This window comes from Canis aureus, chromosome 15 (genome assembly GCF_053574225.1).
Source record: "Canis aureus isolate CA01 chromosome 15, VMU_Caureus_v.1.0, whole genome shotgun sequence".
NCBI lineage: Eukaryota > Metazoa > Chordata > Mammalia > Carnivora > Canidae > Canis > Canis aureus.
The window spans coordinates 42,824,652-42,845,363 of NC_135625.1; the positions used below are offsets into that span (position 1 = coordinate 42,824,652).

At 44.6% G+C, this 20,712-nt stretch overlaps 1 protein-coding gene across 14 annotated transcripts in view; it reads right to left on the bottom strand.

Moving 5' to 3' along the window:
- Window positions 1-20,712, bottom strand: part of ANK1 (ankyrin 1) — a 216,746-nt gene that overhangs the window by 11,280 nt on the left and 184,754 nt on the right. For 11 of the 14 annotated variants that reach the window (XM_077849332.1, XM_077849328.1, XM_077849331.1 and 8 more), the window contains 2 exons: window positions 6,185-6,743; window positions 2,567-2,864 (listed from right to left, as the gene is read on the bottom strand). In XM_077849332.1, coding sequence (XP_077705458.1) covers window positions 2,567-2,864; window positions 6,185-6,743 — 857 coding nt within the window. The remainder of the gene's footprint in view (window positions 1-2,566; window positions 2,865-6,184; window positions 6,744-20,712) is intronic. The other 3 variants (XM_077849336.1, XM_077849334.1, XM_077849333.1) reach the window with 1 other exon arrangement.

Sequence of the window (20,712 nt, forward strand, 5' to 3'; positions counted from 1 at the left end):
GTGGCAGCTTGGGGCCCCAGGAATCTCACTTTCCGGATCAGGCTGTGCCTCTTCTGAGTAACAGGCCGCATGGCAGGGGGAACAGAGATCTGGGGCACAGCCCAGTGACCCTGCAACTCACTCGTTGGGGGATTTGGGGAATCTGGGCACTTCCTTCTGGAACCAGGGACGCCCTGGACTGCCTCTGTGCCGCCTCTGGAGAGGAGCGCAGGGCGTGGGCGTTCCCACCACCATGAGTAACGTGTCACGGGAGCGAGCCCTCGGGTGGTGGGGGTCACGGGAGGAGCCTTCTGGCGGTGGGTACCGTTCTGTAGGTGCGGCGTGTGTGTGCACATACCCACTAGGTGAGGCTTCCCGACAACCCTGCCAAGTGCAGGTTCTATGATTTTCCCACTTGACTCAAAGGAAGTGGAGGCGCAGAGTCAGAGTGAGTAATCCAAAGGGTCGGACTCCAACTCCTGTCACTCCGCAATTCTGCCGCATTTTGACAGGGAAGCACCCAGAGAAATACAAGCCCATCGCACATGCAAAGGAGCTGGGCACTGGCAAGGATTCGATTTGGGCCCAGCCAAGAAGTGTCCAACTTCAGGTATTTCCATCTGTGGCCTCAGAGAAGAATGTCTTACAGATGTTTCGGGCTTGCCTCCCTAGCTCCAAATTATAGGGCATCTCTCTCTCTCTCCATCAGTGTTTTCAGAGATTCACCGGAAGTGCTCTGCAAACCCCTGCTTTAAGTGGGCCTCATGATCGCCCCCCAGGTCCTCTCAGATGATCAGGACCCTGGCTCATGTATGCCATCTTAACCCTGACCTGGAAGGCATTAGTCTGGTGGCCCTGCACGCTCACTCGCTCTGACTGGGAAGCAAGAGATCCAGACACTCCTGGCCCTCACACTGGTTTGCTGTGTGACCCTGGAGAATCCCTCAGCCTCTCTGGGACCCTTTGGCCTCCTTCCTTATAAACAAGGCAGTTGGACCCTGTGACCCAGAAAGCTTGTCCTGTGAGTTCCAGGAGTGCTCCTCTTTTCTCCCCAGTTCTCCCTTCACCAGAGGCTGACTGAAGAGGGGCCGTGGATAAGAAGGCCCCTGGAATCCTTGTCTATCCCCAGGAATCAGGAGCACAGACCCAGTTCATAGCACCTGTGCTCTCAGCCAAGTGCCTGCTATTAGGAGCAGGACAAGTGCCAAAGAATAGTGTGCTGGCCAAGAGTGCACGGAGTGGTCTGGGGACCAAGATGGACCTGGCCACCTGTTCTGTTGGAGGCACGTACTTGGCGGGAAGTAGTCTAAATAAAACCTTATTAGATTCCTCACAGTTCAAAAAAAAAAAAAAAAAAAAAAGATTCCTCACAGTTCTTTGTAGCCTGTAACCCAGGACTGCGGTGAAGCTAACCTAGCCTAGCCATGCCCCCCACCTCCCCCCCCAGGTGCCCACTAGGCCTTGGCTTCCAGCAGGGCGGAGAGAGAAGAGGAAGCAGCAGGAGGCAGGGGAGGAAGAGCTCCTGGGTGAGGAAGTGGTAAGGACTGAATCAGAAGAAAGAAATGCAGAACGCATTGTTTATGCATGCACTAAAAATACACAGGCATGGGACAGCGATGCAAATTTCTTAAAGAACGCATACATTAAAAAGGCACACCTTAGTAAGATGCCTGGGATTTGTTTCCAAAAAATACGGTGGGGGAGAGAAGAGGGGGTAGGTATAGATGAAACAGGATTGGCCACAACTGGGTAACCGCAGAGCCTGGGTGGTGTGTGCACGGAAATGAATATGCTATTCCATCCGTTTTTGCATTTATTTGCAATTTTTCATAATAAAAAAAATTCCCCACATTAAAATGGGTGTCCATGGGAATAGGACTGGGGAGTGAAGTAAAAGCAAATAGATAAAATCAATACAGCAGGGCAGACCCAAAGTGGGGAGGGGGGTCTGAGGGAGGCAGAGACCTAAGTCAGAATGAGGTGGGGCACCTCTCCAGGTCCATGTGCCGAGCCCCACCCAGAGGATTACAGAATTCCCAAGCCAGCGAACCCTTGCCATAATCCATTCACTCCTCATTTACCAATGAGCAAACCAAGGTGCTGAGAAGAGAGGGGATGGTCTGTGGCCACGAAGACCATGGTAGGACCAGAGTTAGCCTAATGCCCAAGCCTCTCTGCTCTACACCCTTCCTAAAACACGGTGGAAAAAGAAACAAAACCCATGGCTTTGGAATCAGCCAGACGGAACTCCAAAGCCCATCTCTGACCCTGTGACCTTGGGCAAGCTGCTCAACCCTCAGCTGCCACATGGGAATAAGAGCTGAGAGCCAATGCAGCATAAGCATGACAACCACACAGGCCCTGCCTGGGATCCTCAGGTGCTCCGAGAATGTTAGCTCTTCTCTTGTCTCAGCAGAGACAGTGACTCTGTATCCTTACTTCTAGAGAAACTGAAGTCACTGCCACAATTCCTAAAGAAGCGAATCATGCTTTGCCTGGGGCTTGCCTGAAAGAGAGGCTGCCCTTGGCCTCAGGCCCCTCGAGCACCGGTGTGGGCATCAGCAGGTGCCTCTGTGCAGACTCTCACCTCTGCCATCTGGGAGAAAGTGCTCTGAGCCTCCTGCACCCACTCGAGGTGGCTTTGTCGTCTCCGTTCCCTGTCAGCCGGGGTGCTTTCAGCCTCTGGCTGCTCTTCCCAAAAGTGCTCACTTGCAGACACCAGGACCTTCTTATGCTCCTGAGACCCACTGGGCTCCAGCTCTTGGATGGTGGTGACCGTACTCTGGAATGAGGGTGGGCCTTGGGTGACCTCTTCTTGCCAGAAACCTTGTGCAGCATCTTGCAGGTATGAGACAATGGAGCCTTCCTCATTGCAGTCCTGCAGCCTGGGGTCCAGGGAGAGAGAAAGGACACCTGGTTATCCTTCAGTCTCTGGCTGCTCAGACACCCTCCCGCTCAGAGCCCTGGCCCCCCATCCTGTACTATACACCCGAGGAATAAGGCTGCATGAGCAAATCACACACAGCCAGCATGTGCTGCATACGGCTCCTTGTCCTGTCCAGAGAGGCACAGTGGTCCATCCATGTCGTCCAGGTGGAGGGGGCCATGGGTACCGGTACTACTGGTCCCATCACTTTAAGTGGATGGCTCTCTACCCCGGGCTCCTGAAGCACTTGGCTCACACTGCTGGGCGTCACCAGGTCTCCACACCTATCACCTCACCTGCCTCCCCTCCAGCCCTTCAGGCCACCTGCACTCCACAGTCCTGATTCAATAAGTGCTCATCCAATAAGTGGCCACCCCCCTGGAAGCACACTCTTCTATGGCTTCCAAAACATCACATTTTACTGGTTTCTGCTACCCCCTCTCCCCTCCACCCCCGGTTACCACTTCTTGTTGTTGTTTGTTGATTTCTCCTAATTTCCCTGGCTTCTGAACACGGGAGCACCCCAGGGCTCAGTTCCCAGATCTCATTCTCTACCTACATCCACTTCCTAAGTGAGCTCGTTCAATCTGTGGCTTCACAGCCCATCTGTGTGCTCATCACACCCAGGCGTGCACACACAGCATCTCCTCCTTCACTTACAGATGTGTATACCCCCCGACTGCCTCTGCACATCTCTTCTTTGGGGGTCTAATGGGCGTCTCAGGATAGCACGGTCAAGTCCAATCCTGTGACTTTCTCCCCAACCCATTCCTCCACACCGCAGCAAACATTATCTCCATGCCTCCAAGGGTCAGATCGAGGATCCAGTAAACTCTGACTTCTTTCTTTCTCTCCCACTCCACATCCTACTTGCCGGCAACCCTTTCGGTTCAACCTTCAAATATATATCCTGAACACAATCACTTGTTGCCACCAGCACAGCTCCCATCTTGGTCCATACCACCAGCAACGCTCACCTCCTGGCTAATCTCCCCGCCTCGAGGCCTGGACACATCAGGCTGCTCTCAAGGTAGGTGTCACATCACCTCATTCCTCTGCTCAAAACCCTCTGGTGGCTCCATGCCTCATCTAGTAAATGTCAAAGTCTTTCGTCTTTCTAGGACTTCAAGGCCTGCCATGTCTAGCCCCATAACCCTCCTCAATCGCCGTGCTGGGATCAGTGATCTTCTCACTGTTCCTCGACTATGCCCACTGCAAGCCTTTGCACTGGCCAGGCCTCCTGTTAGAGAGCTGCCCTCCTGTATTCTCAAGGCTCACCCCTTAATTCCTTCTGGTCTTTACTCCAATGTCATGGTTTCAGGCTTCTGCAGCTACACTAGCCCTCATTTAGGCCATCTGCTCTCCACAAACATACATACGACCTACCCACTACCCTCCTTTATTTTCCTTTTTAGCACTATCATCTAACTTTTCCCTTTTGGGGGGGCAGTGCGGAGAGAAAAGGAGAGAGAGAATCCCAAGCAGGCTCTATGCCCAGCACAGAGCCTGATGTGGGGCTTGACCTCACGACCCTGAGATCATGACCTGAGCCAAAACTGAGTGCTTAACCTACTGAGCCACCCAGGTGCCTCTAACTTTTCCCTTTTATTTATTTATTTATTTATTTATTTATTTATTTATTTATTTATTTATTTATTTTATTTATTTATTTATTTATTTATTTATAAATAAACCTACTGAGCCACCCAGGTGCCTCTAACTTTTCCCATTTATTTATTTATTTATTTATTTATTTATTTATTACTTTTCCCTTTTATTAATGCTTTCCATTTCATTGGTTTTATCTCATTTACTGTCGTTTCCCCACCAGAACATAAACTTCTGGCAGGTGGAGACTTTGTCTGTGGTGTTCAATGCCACATTCCCAGCACGTAGGCACATTTTACAGGCGCTGGGCACACTCAATACCTACTGTTGGGTGAGTGAACGAAATTCACCTGTCCCCATGGGAGGGCTGGCCAAGGTCAGAGAACCGAACTGTTCATCCCGAGACCTAGCACCAGGCCCTCTGGTTCCCCACAGTGGTGCAGTGGGCAGCTTGCACACAGTGTGCGCAGCACACGCCCAGTCAGTGCAGCTCAATGGCCTGTGCCGTGGGGTGCTGGAGGGGGTGGTGGCCTACGCTGGGGGATGCCACTGCTTCACTCTGAATCCTCACGGCCCCATCATCCAATTCTCCCTGCTCATCAAAGGATTCGAGTGGGAAAGGAAAATGAGAGGAAATAAATCCTTGTCGTCTCATCTTTGTAAACGGCTTTCTTTTCCCTCTGCCTGCAGTATTCGGGCCACCCTGAGTGGACCCCAGGGAAGGGCCCGGGAAGCCTGGGCTTCTGAGCAGACCCGAGGAGCCAGGTGGGTGGGAAGAGGAAAGAAATGAGGACAGGTTTTCCACATCCTGGCCAAACCTGAGCCACCTGGCTATGGTGGTGTGCACAGTCTTCAGGGGCACACGGGCTATCTCCGTGCTTTAGGGAGGGTTTAGGAAGTGACTCGGGGGAAGGGCCACTGTGACTCAGTTCCTGCGCCTGTCCAGCCAGGCCAGGTGGCCCTCCACACTCCGCCAGCCCCAGGGGCAGGGCGGGCCCACTGCCATGGATGTGAGTCGGGCCTGTGGCCTGAGACCCTCCGTGTCTGCCCCAGGCCCTCCTGCCTGAACTGCCTGCCCACTGCTGCCCTGCTGCAGGCCCAGGCGCCACCCGGGAGAATCACCAGTCCCTCCCCAGGTGAAAGCTCTGTTGTGCCCCTACTAAGCCCACCAGGCTCACACCTTCAAAGGGGTAAAGCAGAAGGGCACCATTATCAGCTCTGTCACACGCAGGCTGTGTGACTGGCTGAATAACATCCCCGGTCCCGGTGCTTCTACGTTTCTAAATATGGTCTTCAATGATAAGCACCCAATAGCGACAGGGGCCCCGAGCACCTATCCTCAGCTGCACTTTGGAGAGGCGGCCATACCAAGCCCTCCTCATGCCCTCCCCTATGCCAACCCCCCACCCAGCCTCTCTCCTGCGTGCCACAGGATCTCCGGGGGCCTCTGGGGCATCTGGCCCTCACAGATCACAGCTCCACCCATACAGGACAGAGGCCTGAGCAAGCCAGCACCACATAGAACTGCTTACTCCCGGGCAGTTAGGAGGCGGTGGAAGGGGGGCAGGAGGACAGCAGTACCTAAATTCCCTCTGTGCTCCCTGTTGGGCACGATCTCACCCAAAGCCCAGGAAGACGACAAGCATCCTGCCACAGCAGCCCAGCCCTTACCTCTCCTGGCTTGGCTCCATCACCCGACTCACGCTGGGGGATTCTGTGATGTGGGCTTGCACCCTCTGCTGGCCTGAAACAAGAGACACTTCATTCTCTGAGTCCTGCCCTGCACCTGTGGAGTCCTCCTGCCTCTTAGGACCTGGCAGCTTCTCTTCTGACCTCTGACCTTCTTCCTGGTCAAGCAAATCAATAAGGCCATTTGTGGCATCTGAATCCACTGTATCGTCCTCCACAAGGTCCAGCGAGCCCAGTGTGGGGCCCTGGGGTTCCTCGGAGAGCACCCCCTCTGGCTTCCACTCGTGGCCGGTGGCATCAGAGTCCTCGGCCTTGCTGCACTCCAGAGAGGAGTCCTCAGCAGTGACCAGGGAGGGCGTGAGGCCCGCAGACCACACCTGCATGTCAGACATCTCCAGCATGGCATCATGCTCCGTGGCCGCCAAGGGGATGGCATCTATGACCGACACCTCGTTCCAGTACTGGTCTGCACGCAGCGGAGAGGGAAGCGCGTAGTGCAGGGAGGCAGGGGACAGCAGCTCGTCCTGCAGCGAGGAGTAACCTGGATGGGCAGACAGAGGGCAACATGCTCCAGAAGCGATTTTTGTCACACATACTCATGTGCAAATTCATGCATATGCACACGCACACATAGGCACAGCCACAGAGAGGCATGCACATTCCGGGGAGGAGGCTTTCCAAGCTCAGTGGCCAATGCTCAGGCCTGTGGCTGCTGCCCAGGGCACCCGGGCAGGAGAGACAAGGCTCTGGGATGGGCAGGGGACAGCCAGGAGGTGGTGGCGGAGAAAAGGGCTCCTTTGCTGAATGGCAAAGACAAGAGACTGGAATTCTTTCTTATCCAGTTCCGAGCGCCAGATCAAGAAGCTTTGACCCAAAGGATTTGGGCTCCAATTTGTCTCCAACCGATGAAAGCCCACTTCTTGATGTCTAAGCAGAAAGAAATGTTGCTCTTTCTTTGCTCAAAATATCCCCTTAGCACAGTCCTTGGGGTATCAGTCAGGGATGTGTCTTAAAGGGAGGGAACAGCACCTCCTGATCTGGGGGCAGTCACCAAGCTGGAGGGGCCTAATGGGGTCCACTGAACACCCACTCTCAGCAGGGTGGCCAAATGGGAAACCACTTGGTTCCAGATGAAGCAACTTTTCCTCAAGTTGCAGACTGGTTCTGGAAAACCCTGAACGATCTAAGGTCGTACAAGTGGGAGTACTAAGGGTTCAGCATAGGGAGTCAGGTCAGAGGGCAGCAGAGGCACCTGGCACGCCTGCCCTGCAGCTCCTTGCCTGCTGGCCCTGCACTGCTCACGCCAGCTCCAGGTGGGCAGGGACCCGCGCACTGCAGCCGGCTAGCTCGGGCCCTAAATGCGTGGCCTGGTGGTCACCATAGGCCGCTCAGACATCTGTTCCTTGTGGCTGGCTCAGCTAGGAGTTTCTGCTAGTCTTCTGTTGGTTCTGGCATTGGCTTCCTCCTGTTCAGGAGGGACTTGGAGCCTGAGTAAGCAACACATGTAAGTGCAGGAGGAATGAGTGCAAGCCGAATGGGCACTGTTCTGTCAGGAGGCTCCTCTGCTCTTCTCCAGGCAGGCGTGGGGTCCATGGAGAAGCCAAGGCCTCTGACTCCCCTTCAGAGCTGGTGCCAGTGTGTGGGTGGCAGAAGGGACTGGAAGACAAGCTTCTTCATTCAGCTCAGCTTATCTGAGGAACCGGAGTCTAAAGACCCAGTAGAACCAAACCAGGACCCTGTGGGGCACAGACGAGGCTGCCTCTACAGTCTCTAGGGACCTTCCTGTGCCCAAAGAGGCCCCTAATCTAGCGTCTAGACTCTGCATCCTGCCATTTACCCCTCACCGTCCTGCATGCAGTTCTTCCCTGGGCTTGGCCCTTCTCATAGCCAAATGGACCCTCCTCATGCGAAGGCTGGAACTTGGCTCCAGCTCTCCCACGTCTTCTCTACTTGAGACATCTGCAGCTATCCTCATTCACCCACTTGTTCAACCAGAAGGTACTAACCGAGGTCCGCTTATGTGCCAGTTACTGTGCTAAAGGGCAGAGGACTGCAAACACACAAATGCACACAAAGACGGGTTGTCTTTATCCTCTGTTCTCCTGATGTTTTCCCAGTGACTTCAGCTCACCTTGCTTCCCCCATCTTTGAACCCATCCTGTGCTCCCTCACTAAGCTGGTTCGTGGGACTGTCCACTCTTCAAAGGCAGAGATGCTGTCTCCCTCTTCCTCTCACTTTCCTAGAACAGGACTGGGAATCCATTGGCCCTGGCGACTCATGCAGAGAGCTCTCCAGATGTGTGAGGAGGACACAGGAGCCAGAACAGATGACCTCAGTCACGTGTAGTAAAACTACAATTGCTGATTTACATGTGTGCTCTGGGTGCCAAGAACCATGCTGTGTGATTGACCTACACTCTCTCATAATCTACCCCGGAGAGCTGTCTTCCTTGACCCATCTGTACAAATCTCTGTGCTTTCAAGTCCCAAGATGAGAAGGAAGAGAAAGAGACCATCAGGTGCTGGGTGGCTGGCAGCATGGGGCTGTGCTTGTGGAGACTAACAGCTCTGGCCAAACGAGGAGGACCAAAGAGGAGGTGGGAGAGTAGGAGAAATGGGTGGGCCGAAACTTCCCGTTAAATCCAAGCCATTGTATATGGAACCATGACCTACAAACTGAAAAACCAGGGCCGATGGCCTTCAAACCCTCCATGGAAATCTCTTTGGAATATATGTGAGCAGAACATTTTATTCAAGTGATCACTTTTCTTTTTTCTTTTTTTTTTTTTTTAAAGATTTTATTCATTTACTTGAGAGAAAGAGCAGAGCGAGAGAGCACATGAGCTGGGAAAGGGGCAGATGGAGGGGGAGAAGCAGGTTCCTCACTGAGCAGGGAGCCCAATGCAGGACTCAAACCCTGGGATCATGACCTGAGCCAAAGGCAGACGCTTAACTGACTGAGCCACCCACGTGCCCCTTTTCTTATTCTTGAAGACATTATTATATCATTTCTATTACTAATCAAGCATCTATTTTATTTAAAAAATACCTAATATGTCATTTTTAATTGTCACAAAAACTCTACAAGGAAAGCAATATTACTCTTACTTCCCAGATTAGGAAACTAGAGGTTCAGCAGGTGGCGCAGGGCACACAGTTGGTGAGAGTGGTCTTGTCACTGGATTCTGCTATTAGCATCTTTAAAAATTGCTTTATTGAGGTATAGTTGACATACAGTAAGTGCACATATTTGAAAGAGATAATTTTATAAGCTCCAAGAAACAATCACCACAATGAAAAGAGGGATATTCATCGCCCTTGAGAGGTGTCCTCACGCTTCTTTGTAATCCTTGCTTCTGCGTCCCCATTCCCAGGTAACCACTGATGGGCTTCTATCACTACGCATTGAGTTGCATTTCCCAGAACTTTATATAAATGGACTTAGACAGTGTATACTCTTTCCTGTCTGTTCTTTCACTAGACCTCGTTATTTGGTCATCCACGGCTGTGGAACGTATTGATGAAATATCCATTATTCCTGCTGAGCTGTACTCCATTAGATGGATATACCACAGTTGGTTCATCCATTTACCTGTTCATGCACATTTGAGTTGCTTCCAGTCTAGTTTGGGGCTGTTACAAATAAAGCTGCTTGTCTGTGTGAACACATGCTTTTTCATTTGGGTACACATCTAGGAACAGAGTGGCTGGCTCATATGATAGGTGTATTTTAACCTCTTAAGAAGCAAAGTATTTTCCGAATTGGTTGTCCCATTTATGTTCCACCAGCAGTGTATGAGAGTGCCAGTTCCCCATATCCTCAATGATACCTGGTATGATCAGCCTTTTGCATTTTAGCCATTCTTACAGGTGGTTAGTGGTATCTCCTTATAGTTTTAACATGTTATTTCCTTAATGACTATGAAGCATCTTTTTAGGTGCTAATTTGCCATCTGTATCTCTTTTGGGTTAACTGTCTGTTCAAATCTTCTGTTCTAAAAACTGGGTTGTTTTCTTAATATTGAATTTTGAGAGTTCTTTGTATATTCTGGATACAGGTCCTACATCAGATGGTCATTTCCAATAGTTTCTCCCAATCTGTGGCTTATGTTTTTACTTTCTTAACAGCGTATTTTGAATCACAAAATTTTAAATTTGATGAAGCCCAATTTATCACTTTTCTTATAGATTGCACTTTCAGTGTTGTCTTGGAAATCTTTGCCTTACCTAAGATTTCTAAGGTTTTCTTTTATGTTTTCTTCTAGAAGTTTTACAGTTTTATGTTTATTTCTAGAAGCTTTTGTGTTGGGTTTTACATTTAATCTACCATCCACTTTGCATTAATTTTTGTATATGCTGATGCAAGGTATGAATCCAAGTTCATTTTTGCTTATGAATTTCCAATTGTTCCAGCCCCATTTGTAAAAATTATCCTTTCTACACCAAAATGCCTTTGCACTTTTGTTGAAAATCAGTTGTTCATATATATGTGGTTCTATTTCTGAACTCCATTCTGTTCCACTGATTTATTCATCTTTATGACAATGCCACACTGTAATGATTACTGTAGCTTTGTAATACATCTTGAAGTCAGGTAGTGTAAATCCTCCAACTTTGCTTATTTTCAAAGTTGTTGTGGATATTCTAAGTCCTTTACATATGAATTTTAGAAGCACTCTGTCTACAAAAAAAGCCTACTGGGATTTTTTTTTTAACATGCCTGCTGGGATTTTGATTGGGATTGCATCAAATATATGGATCGTTTAAAGGAGAAGTGACAATATCAAGTCTTCTGACCCATTAACAAGGTGCATCTCTACATTTATTTAGGTCTTCTCCAACTGCTTTCAGTAATATTTTGTAATTTTCAACATGTAAGTCTTTCACATCTTTTACCAGATTAATCTCAAAGTATTTCAATGTTTTCAATGTGACTGTAAATGATATACTTTTTAAAACCTCAATTTACAATTGTTTACTGCTAGGATAAAAAACGTTGAAATGCAATTAATTTTTATATATTGAAATTGTATTCTGCAACCTCACTAAACTCACCTATGAATCACTCTTTTGTAGATTCCATGAGATTTTTTATATAGTTGATCTTACTATCTGTGATTAAAGAGTTTACTTCTATCTTTCCAATCTGGTTGTCTTATATTTCTCTTGCTTGCCTTACTGTATTGGCGAGCATCTCTAATGCTGAACAGAAGCAGCGAAAGTAGGCATCATTGTCTTGTTACTGAACTCAGAGGGAAAGCATTCAGTATTTTACCATTAAGTGTAACGCTAGCTTCAGGTTTTTTGTAGATGCCCCTTATCAGGTTGGATGAATTCCTTTCTATTCTTACTTTGCTAGGAGTTTTTGTTGTTGTTGTTGTTGTTTTTATCAGTAATGGATGCTGGATTTGTCAAATACTTTTTTCTGCATCTATTGTGACAATCATATGGTTTTTCTTTTTTTTTTTTTAAATTTTATTTATTTATGATAGTCACCCAGAGAGAGAGAGAGGCAGAGACATAGGTAGAGGGAGAAGCAGGCTCCATGCACCGGGAGCCCGACGTGGGATTCGATCCCGGGTCTCCAGGATCGCGCCCTGGGCCAAAGGCAGGCGCCAAACTGCTGCGCCACCCAGGGATCCCTCATATGGTTTTTCTTTTTCAGTTTGTTAATCTGATGAATTACATTGATTTGTTATTTCTATCCTTTTAAATTTGTTAAGGTGTGTTTTATGGCCCAGAACATGGTCTATCTTGGTGAATGTTCCATGTGAACTTGAGAAGAATCTGTATTCTGCTGTTGTTGGATGAAGTAGGCTATAGCCATCAGTCATATCCAGTTTATGATGGTGTGGTTGAGTTCAAGTGTATCCTCACCCATTTTCTGCCTACTAGGTCTGTCCATTTCTGATACAGGGGTGCAGAGGCTTCCAACTCTGATAGTGAATTCATCTATTTCTTCTTGCAGTTCTCTCAGTTTTTACCTCCCATAGTCTAATGCTCTGTTATTAGGCACATACACATTAAGGATTATTATGCCTTCTTGGAGAATGACCTCTTTATCATTAGGTCATGCCCCTCTTTCTGTCTGAAATTAATGTAGCTTCTCATGCATTCTTTTGATTAGTGTTAACACATTATACTTTTGTCCACCAATTTACTTTTAATCTACATGTCTTTGTGTTTAATATGGGTTTCATGTAGACAAGATGTGCTTTTTGATGCATTCTGTGTCTTTCGATTGGTACATTTAGATCATTGACACTCAAAGTAATTCTTGATATAGTTAGCTTAATAGGTATCATAAATTTGTTACTGTTTTCCACTGGTTACCCTTGTTCTTAGTTCCTATTTTATCTTCTATTCTTTTTTTGCCTTTTGTCATTTTAATTGAGTATTTTATATGATTCTATGTTTTCTCCTTTTTTAGCATATTAGTTATGCTTCTTTGAAAAAAAGTTTTTAGTGGTTGCCCTAGAGTTTGCAATATTTACTTATGTAGTCCACTTTCAAATAACACTATAGCACAAGTAGTGTGAGTACCTTATTACAAAGTAATCTTAATTCCTCCTTCCCATTCCTTCTACCATTGCTGTCCTGTCTCTCTTCATTCATTTCACTTGTATACAAGCATATACACACATATGTGCATGCATAAGATACATACATAAGCATACATAATTGAATACATTATTGCTATTATTGTTTTGAACAAACCATAGATCAACTGAGAGTAAGAAAATATAGGCTTCTATTTTCCCTTAATCTTTCTTTGATGCTCTTCCTTACTTTATGTATATCCAGGTTTCTCACCCATATTGTTTTCTTTCTCTCAAAAGAACATCTCTTAATACTTTTTGCAAGGTATGTCTGCTGGCAACAAATTCCCTCAATTTTTGGTTATCTGAGAAGTCTTTATTCCTCTTTCACTTTTGAAGCATAGAATTTTATAGGATATGGAATTCCATGTTGATGTTTTCTTTTCTCAACACTTTAAATGTTTTACTCCACTTCCTTCTTATCTGTAGGGTTTCTAAGAGAAGTCATATGTAGTATTATCTTTGCCCCTCTATAGGAATGGTGTGTTTTCCCCTTGGGTTTTTATTTTTTCAGGATTTTTTTCTTTATGTTTGACTTTCTATGATTTGAAAATGATATGCCTAGGTGTAGCTCTTGGCATTTATACTACTGTGTTCTCTAAGCTTTCTGATCTGGAGGTTGGTATCTGACATTAATTTGAGTAAATTCTGTCATTATTTTTTCAAATATTTCTTCTGTTCCTTTCTTTCTTCTCCATCTGGTATTGCCATTATGTGTATGTTACACCTTCTGTAGTTGCCCCACACTCCTTGGATAATCTATTCTGTTTCTTTCGGTCTTTGTTTTCTTTACATTTTGGTTTTGGAGATTCCTGTTGACATATCCTCACACTCAGAGATTCTTTCCTCAGCTGTGTTCAGTATACTAGTAAGCCCATCAAAGGCATTCTTCATTTCTGTCAGTGTTATCTCTAGTATTTGTTTTTTTTTTCTTAGGATTTCCATTTCTCTGCTCATATTGCCCATCTGTTCTTACATGCTGTCTACTTTTCCATTAGAACTCTTAGCATATTGATCATAGTTGTTTTAAATTCCCAGTCTGATAATTCCAACATCCCTTGCCATGTCTGGTTCTAACATTTGCTCTGTCTCTTCAAACTGTGGTTTTTGCCTTTTGGTATGTTTTATAAATTTTTCCTGATACCCAGAGGTGATGTACTAGATAAAAGGAACTGCTGTGAATAAGCCTTTAGTAATGCAGTGGTGAGATGTGGGGGGAGGAGAAGCATTCTACAGTCCCAGGATTAGGTTTCAGTCTTCTAGTGAGCCTCTCTGCCTCTGGACTATGAACTTCACAAGTATTAACAATATTTTCCCTCTATCTTAGGTGGGAAAAGATAGCTAGCATAGGCTGGCTATATGTCCTTTCTCCCATGTGGTTAATTTTTAAAATTTGAGAATGTTTCTCTTATCACATGTGGGTACTCCCCCCCCCCCCAAAGTACTTATCAGTATAGTGTAAGCCCTGGCTGTTGGGTTTTCTTTCTTTCTTTCTTTCTTTCTTTCTTTCTTTCTTTCTTTCTTTCTTTCTTTCTTTCTTTTTCTTTCTTTCTTCTTTCTCTCTTTCTCTCTTTCTTCTCTCTTTCTCTCTCTTTCTCTTTCTCTCTTTCTCTCTTTCTTTCTCTCTTTCTTTTTTTCTTTTTGACTTTTTGTAATGCAAGTTAATGACCGACGCTTTGATTGCCCAGGTATCCACTTCAAAGACGGGCACTGAGCGGGGCATTTGACGGGATGAGCACTGGGTCATATGCTATATGTTGGCAAATTGAACTCCAATAGAAAAAAAACAAAACAAAACCCAAAGATGGCTATCTCAAACACTTTACCAGCCACATGACTAGATAAAGGGCCAGACCACCTCTCCTGACTGAGGCTCCTTTGTTATGGAGATCTTGGCTGATTTCAATATTGATTTTTCTTTTCTCACGCTTTAAACTCCCACTTTTATGTTTTATATTTACCAATGAAGAGTTGGCCCATGAGAGGAGCCTGGGTGGCTCAGTTGGCTAAGTGTCTGCCTTTGACTCTGGTCATGATCTCAGGGTCCTGGGATTGAGCCCTGTTTCAGGCTCCCCTGCTCAGTGGGGAGTTTGGTTCTCCCTCTCACTCTCCCTGCTTGTAGTGCTCTTTCTCTATCTCAAAAAATAAAAAAATAAAATCTTAAAAAAAAAAAAAGTGAGCCCATAAAACCCTAGGCCCCCACTCTCAACCCCCCAAAAAGCAGAACCCCAGCCCCAAGCTTGCTCTCTCTCTATTCTCACAACCTTGCTATGTGGCCCTAAAAATGTTATGTAATTTTCAGTTCTGTAAGCAATAAACTTTTAACTTCCAAAGCCTCCTGGTGGTTATTGCTACCAGGCACCTTGTAATCATAATAAACACAAGAGTTGGTCCAGCCACAATATTAGCTATTGATAAGCTGGGCCCGACACACACCTGGCATTCTATAAATTTTGATGTCTTCTATTTTTACTTACATTCAACTCAGAATATATTCTAATTTCCCTTTTATTCTCCTGTTTGACCCATGGATTATTTAGAAGTGTATTATTTAGTTTCCAAATGTTTGAGATTTTCCAGATTTTCTGTTTTTGTTTTCTAATTTAGTTTCACTCTGGTCAGAGAACATGCTTTGTATATCTCAAATTCTCTAAACCTGAGACTCACTTTATAATCTAGAATATGGTCCATATTGGTATAAGTCCCAGATGCAACTGAAAAGAATGTGCATGCTGCTGTTATGGGATGGAATGTTTATAAATGTCAATTAGGTCAAGCTGGATGATAGTGTTGTTCAAATTTTCTATATGCTTACTGATTTTTCTACTTGTTCTATCAATTTTCAAGACAGACATACTGAAATCTCCCACTCAACTTCAGTTTTGTGTATTTCTCACTGCAGTTTTCTGTTTTTGCTTCATGTATTTTAAAGCTATATTACTAAGTGCATAAACATTTAGAATTGTTATGCCCTTTTGATGAACTACTTATGAAAATTTTTTTCATCACTGGTAATATTCTTTGTTCTGAAATCTACTTGTTTGATATTAATATAGGCATGTTAGTTGTCTTTTGATTAATGTTAGCACAGTTGATCCTTTCTCATCCTTTTATTTATAAGGAATCTATGCTATGATATTTGAAGGGCATAGTTGAGATCTACCTGTATATTCAGTATGACAATCTCTGCCTTGAAAAAAATTTTTTTTTTAAATTATTTTTTAAAGATTTTATTTATTTATTTATGACAGACACAGAGAGGGGCAGGCAGAGACACAGGCAGAGGGAGAAGCAGGCTCCATGCAAGGAGTCCCGATGCCCCAGGCCAAAGGTAGGCACCAAACTGCTGAGCCACCCAGGGATCCCCTATCTCTGCCTTTTAACTAGAGTATTTATTTTATTTTTAAAAAAGATTTTATTTATTTATTCATGAAGCGCAGAGAGAGAGAGAGAGAGAGAGAGGCAGAGACATAGGCAGAGGGAGAAGAAGTAGGCTCCATGCAGGGAGCCCCTTGTGGGACTCTCCCTGGATTCTGGGATCATGCCCTGAGCCAAGGCAGATGCTCAACCACTGAACCACCCAGGCATCCCTCAATTGTAGTATTTAGACCATTTCCATTTAATGAGATTGTTTACATGATTAGGTTTAAATCACTTCCTAATTTCTACTTTTCTCTTTATCCCATCTGTTCTTCTCTTTTTCTTCTTTATATGTCTTCTTTTGGATTAATTAAAATTTATTATGATTCCATTTGATCTATTTTGATAGATTATTGGGTATAAGTCTTTGCTTTATTATTTCAGTAGTTGCTTTAAGGTTCATAATATACATCCTTGAACTACCACAGCCTACTCTTTTTTTTTAATAAAAAAATATATATTTATTTATTTATCTTAGAGAAACAGAGTATGTGAGTGGGGTGAGGGCAAGAGGGAGGGGAGAAGCACATTCCCCACTAAGTATGTAGCCTGAGGCAGGGCCTGTCCCATGACCCTGAGTCCATGACTTGAGCAGAAACCAAGAGTCAGATGTGTAACCAACTGAGTCACCCATGTACCCCATCATAGTCTACTTTGAAGTGAAATTATAATACCTGGTATATAGTATAAGCACCTTATAATAGTACACTTCAATTTTTCCCTCTTGACTTTGACTTTTCTGCTATTGTCATACATTTACTTTTATATGTGTCATAAATCCAACATTCCATTGTTGTTATTTTTGTTTATGCTGTTAGTTATCTTTTAAAGAGATTTAAATAATGAGGAAATAATGTAGCTAACTAGAAAATTATGTATTTATCCTCACAGTTAACATTTTTGGCACTGTTAATTCCTTCTTGTAGATCCATATTTCTGGCTGGAATCATTTTACTTTGGCCTGAAAGACTTTATTTATTTATTTTTCAATGTTGCTTGAAGCAGGAGTCTCCTGATAATGAATTCTTTCAGTTTTTGTATGTTTTGAAAAGTCTTTATTTGCCTTCATTTTTGAAAGCTATTTTTGCTAGGTATAGAATTCTAGGTTACTTTGGAGATGTTCTTTAAATATGTGATCTACTTTTTATTTTTCTTTTGTGATCTACTTTAAAGGTGTTGCTTCACTGTCTCCTGAATTGCATTGTTTCTAACAAGAAGTTTGATGTCTTCCTTATCTTTGTTCTTTTGTACATAACATGTCCTTTTTTCTTTGGCTACTTTGAAGACTTTCTCTATCACTGCTTTTGACCAGTTTGTTTAAAATATGCCTTGCCATAGTTGTTCTCATGTTTCTTGGGCATGTGGTTCACTGAACTTCTTGGATCTGTATATTTATAGTTTTCATCAAATTTGGACATTTTTCAGCCCTTATTTCTTCCAATGCTTTTTCACCCATTCTCTGTTGGGAACTCTATTTTCACAAAGATAAGGTCACTTGAAATTGCCCCATACCTCACTGATGCTTTTTAAATTTATTTTCCTCTGGGGTTTGAAGAGTTTCTATTACTATGTTGCCATATTCATTAATCTTTTCTTCTGTAATGTTGAATCCCTTTCAATGTATTTTTCATCCTACACATTATAGTTTAATCTCTCAGAGATTGGTTTGAGTCTTTTAAAATGTTTTCTATATCTCTACTTAACTTTTTTAACAGCTGAACTACAGTTATAATAACTGCTTTACCATTCTTGTCTGCTAATTCTAACATCTGTTTCAGTTTAGAGTCAGTTTTTTTAAGACTTTTTAAAAATTTATTCATGAGATACACAGAGAGAGAGAGGAAGAGACACGGGCAGAGGGATAAGCAGGCTCCATGCAGGGAGCCCAACGTGGGACTTGATCCTGGGTATCCAGGCTAAAGGCAGCACCAAATTGCTGGGCCACCGGGGCTGCCCTAGAGTCAATTTTAATTGATTAATTTTTAATTTTTCTCTCTTATGGTTCACATTTTTCTATCTCTCTTAATGTCGAGTAATCTTTAGCTGGATGTCAGACATTATAAATTTTATCTTGGTGAGTGCTAGATATTTCTGTATTCCTATGAATAATCTTGAGCTTTGTTCTGTTATGCAGTTAGGTAACTTGGAAATGATCTGATCCTTTTGAGGTTTACTTTCAAGGTTGAAAGGACTGGAGTATTGATCAACTAGGGCTAGGTTTTTTTTTTTCCATTTCTTTTTTGTCCACTATGCAATATCTCTGAATGCTCAGTCTGACTGTTGGGAATAGACAATTACCACTCAATCAAAACTTGCAGGGGACCCTCTGAAGATCTACAGAATTCTCTAAGCAGCTATGTCTTCCCTAGTACTATATAACTCAGGAACTCTAGCTGCCCCATTCTCTCTGGATTTTCAACAACTTCTCTTCAACCCAGGGAAAATTCTGGGATTTTTCTCCCCTGTCATGACCTGGAAACTAGCAATTATAGAGTTTCCTCAATTATTTCCCATGTCGCATAGATCACTGTCTCTTGTTGACTAATGTCCAAAGTTGTAAGAATTGTTGTTTCATATATTTGGCCCGGTTTGGGGAGCAGGGGTGGGGAGGTGGGGATTGTTTTAAGCGGGAGGTTATATTCAGTCCTTATTTATTTACCTCATTTTGGCCAGAAGTGGAATGCTCCTTAAAAATCCCCTTGGATATAGCCAAGTGAATATTCTGTCACTTTTGGGAACCTCTGTAAGACCTGATAAGGACAGGAAGAGGGTAGCTATACTGGCCACAGCATACCTGAGGCTCATTCTTGGGCATCTTTTGGGATCTTCCCTCCTTAAAATTTCCATGGTCTTTACTTTAATGGAATTTCAACCCAATGGGATGTGTCCATGAAGAGAACTCACACACAAGGACACCTGGGTGGCTCAGCGGTTGAGAGTCTGCCTTCAGCTCAGGGCATGATCCCAGAGTCCTGGAATCGAGTCCCACATCGGGATCCCTGAAAGGAGCCTGCTTCTCTCTCTGCCTATGTCTCTGCCTCTCTCTCTCTTTGTCTCTCATGAATAAATAAATAAAATCTTTAAAAAATAAAAAGAACTCACACACACCCTCTACTAGGACTTCCTGCTTTTTCTTTTCTTTTTTTTTTTTTTTTTTCCTGCTTTTTCTTTATCCTGGAGCCCCTCCTCTAGAAATAGTGTTTAGGGCATATGCCTTGCTGTTCCCTCTCAGGCTCCAGAGAGGAAGATCAGGCTCCACTGATCTATCCACATCCCCATAAGCTTAGATCTGGGTCTGTGGGTGGCCATATACAGTGTCAGTGACCATGACTATTAAGTCAGAGCAATGCTCATAAGGCCTAAGCACATTCTCATGAGGATTATCTCACAAAATCTGGGGTGGGCCAGACCATAATAAGGTCTGCTGAATCCCCTTGGCTGAGTTTCAGAAGTATTATCTATCTTTCTAAGAGTCTTGTGTGACTCTGCCACACCTAAGTCACCAGCCCATCCCTCAGTTTAGAGCTCCCTGCTCTGGGGTTGCATTTTGGGGAAGTCAGGCAAGACGCAACTATACCTACTACTTTGGGGCAGAGCACAGGACAGTAGTCCTTCCCCAAGTCTCTCCTCATCTCAGGTTAGCCTCCTGGGTCTCTGCTAACCAAGATGTAATGATCACTCTCATAGTTCAATGTTAGTAGCAAACTAGACAAGGAGTGGGCAGCCAACCTTGCTTCAGACAAGAGCCACATTCACCAGTTGTATTTAGGAGTTGATAGAGGTAAAACACATTTTATTTCTAAGTAGACATTACTACATCCAATTTATCAAGCAAATGGACCTAACAAGTATGGATGTGAGATGTCCATTTTTTCCCTTTTATATGAGAAATCTGATTTGTTTTTTAAAACATGCTTTTTGTTTTGTTTCATAGGCATTTTTTTCCTTTATGTTTATTACCCAAGAGCCCAACACATTACCCTCTTGTATAGGGGAAGAAAAGTGGCGTTTGAACTTAAGCTCCCTTCTGCTCTGACCAGGCCAGGTATATATGGCAAGAGGAACCAGGAAGGAAGGAAAACAGGCCTCAGATTTGTTTCCCTGACACCACAGAGCATTGAAACACTGCCCTTCATCCCCATGGCTTCATAGGGAGGCTCAGACAGCAAAGAAAGAAGATAAGTGCAAAGGAGGCAAGGGACAACAGTGACATCAGTGTGGAGGGCTGAGCTAGAACCAGGACAAGTCATCATGGGTCCCTACCCTGGAGAGTGCTAGAGGAGCCACAAGAGGCTGCTCTCTCCCCACCTTTCTACCTCTCCTCCCTCCTGCTCCTTCTTTTCAGGCCAGAATGGTACTCAGATATGGGATGGTCTTCCTGGGACAGGGAAGAGGGCAGGATAAACATATAGAAGCCAATTCTCGTGCCAGAGGGCACAGTAGACCAAGACAGGTGTCTGTCTATTAATGAGTGTCTGCATGGGCCACAGT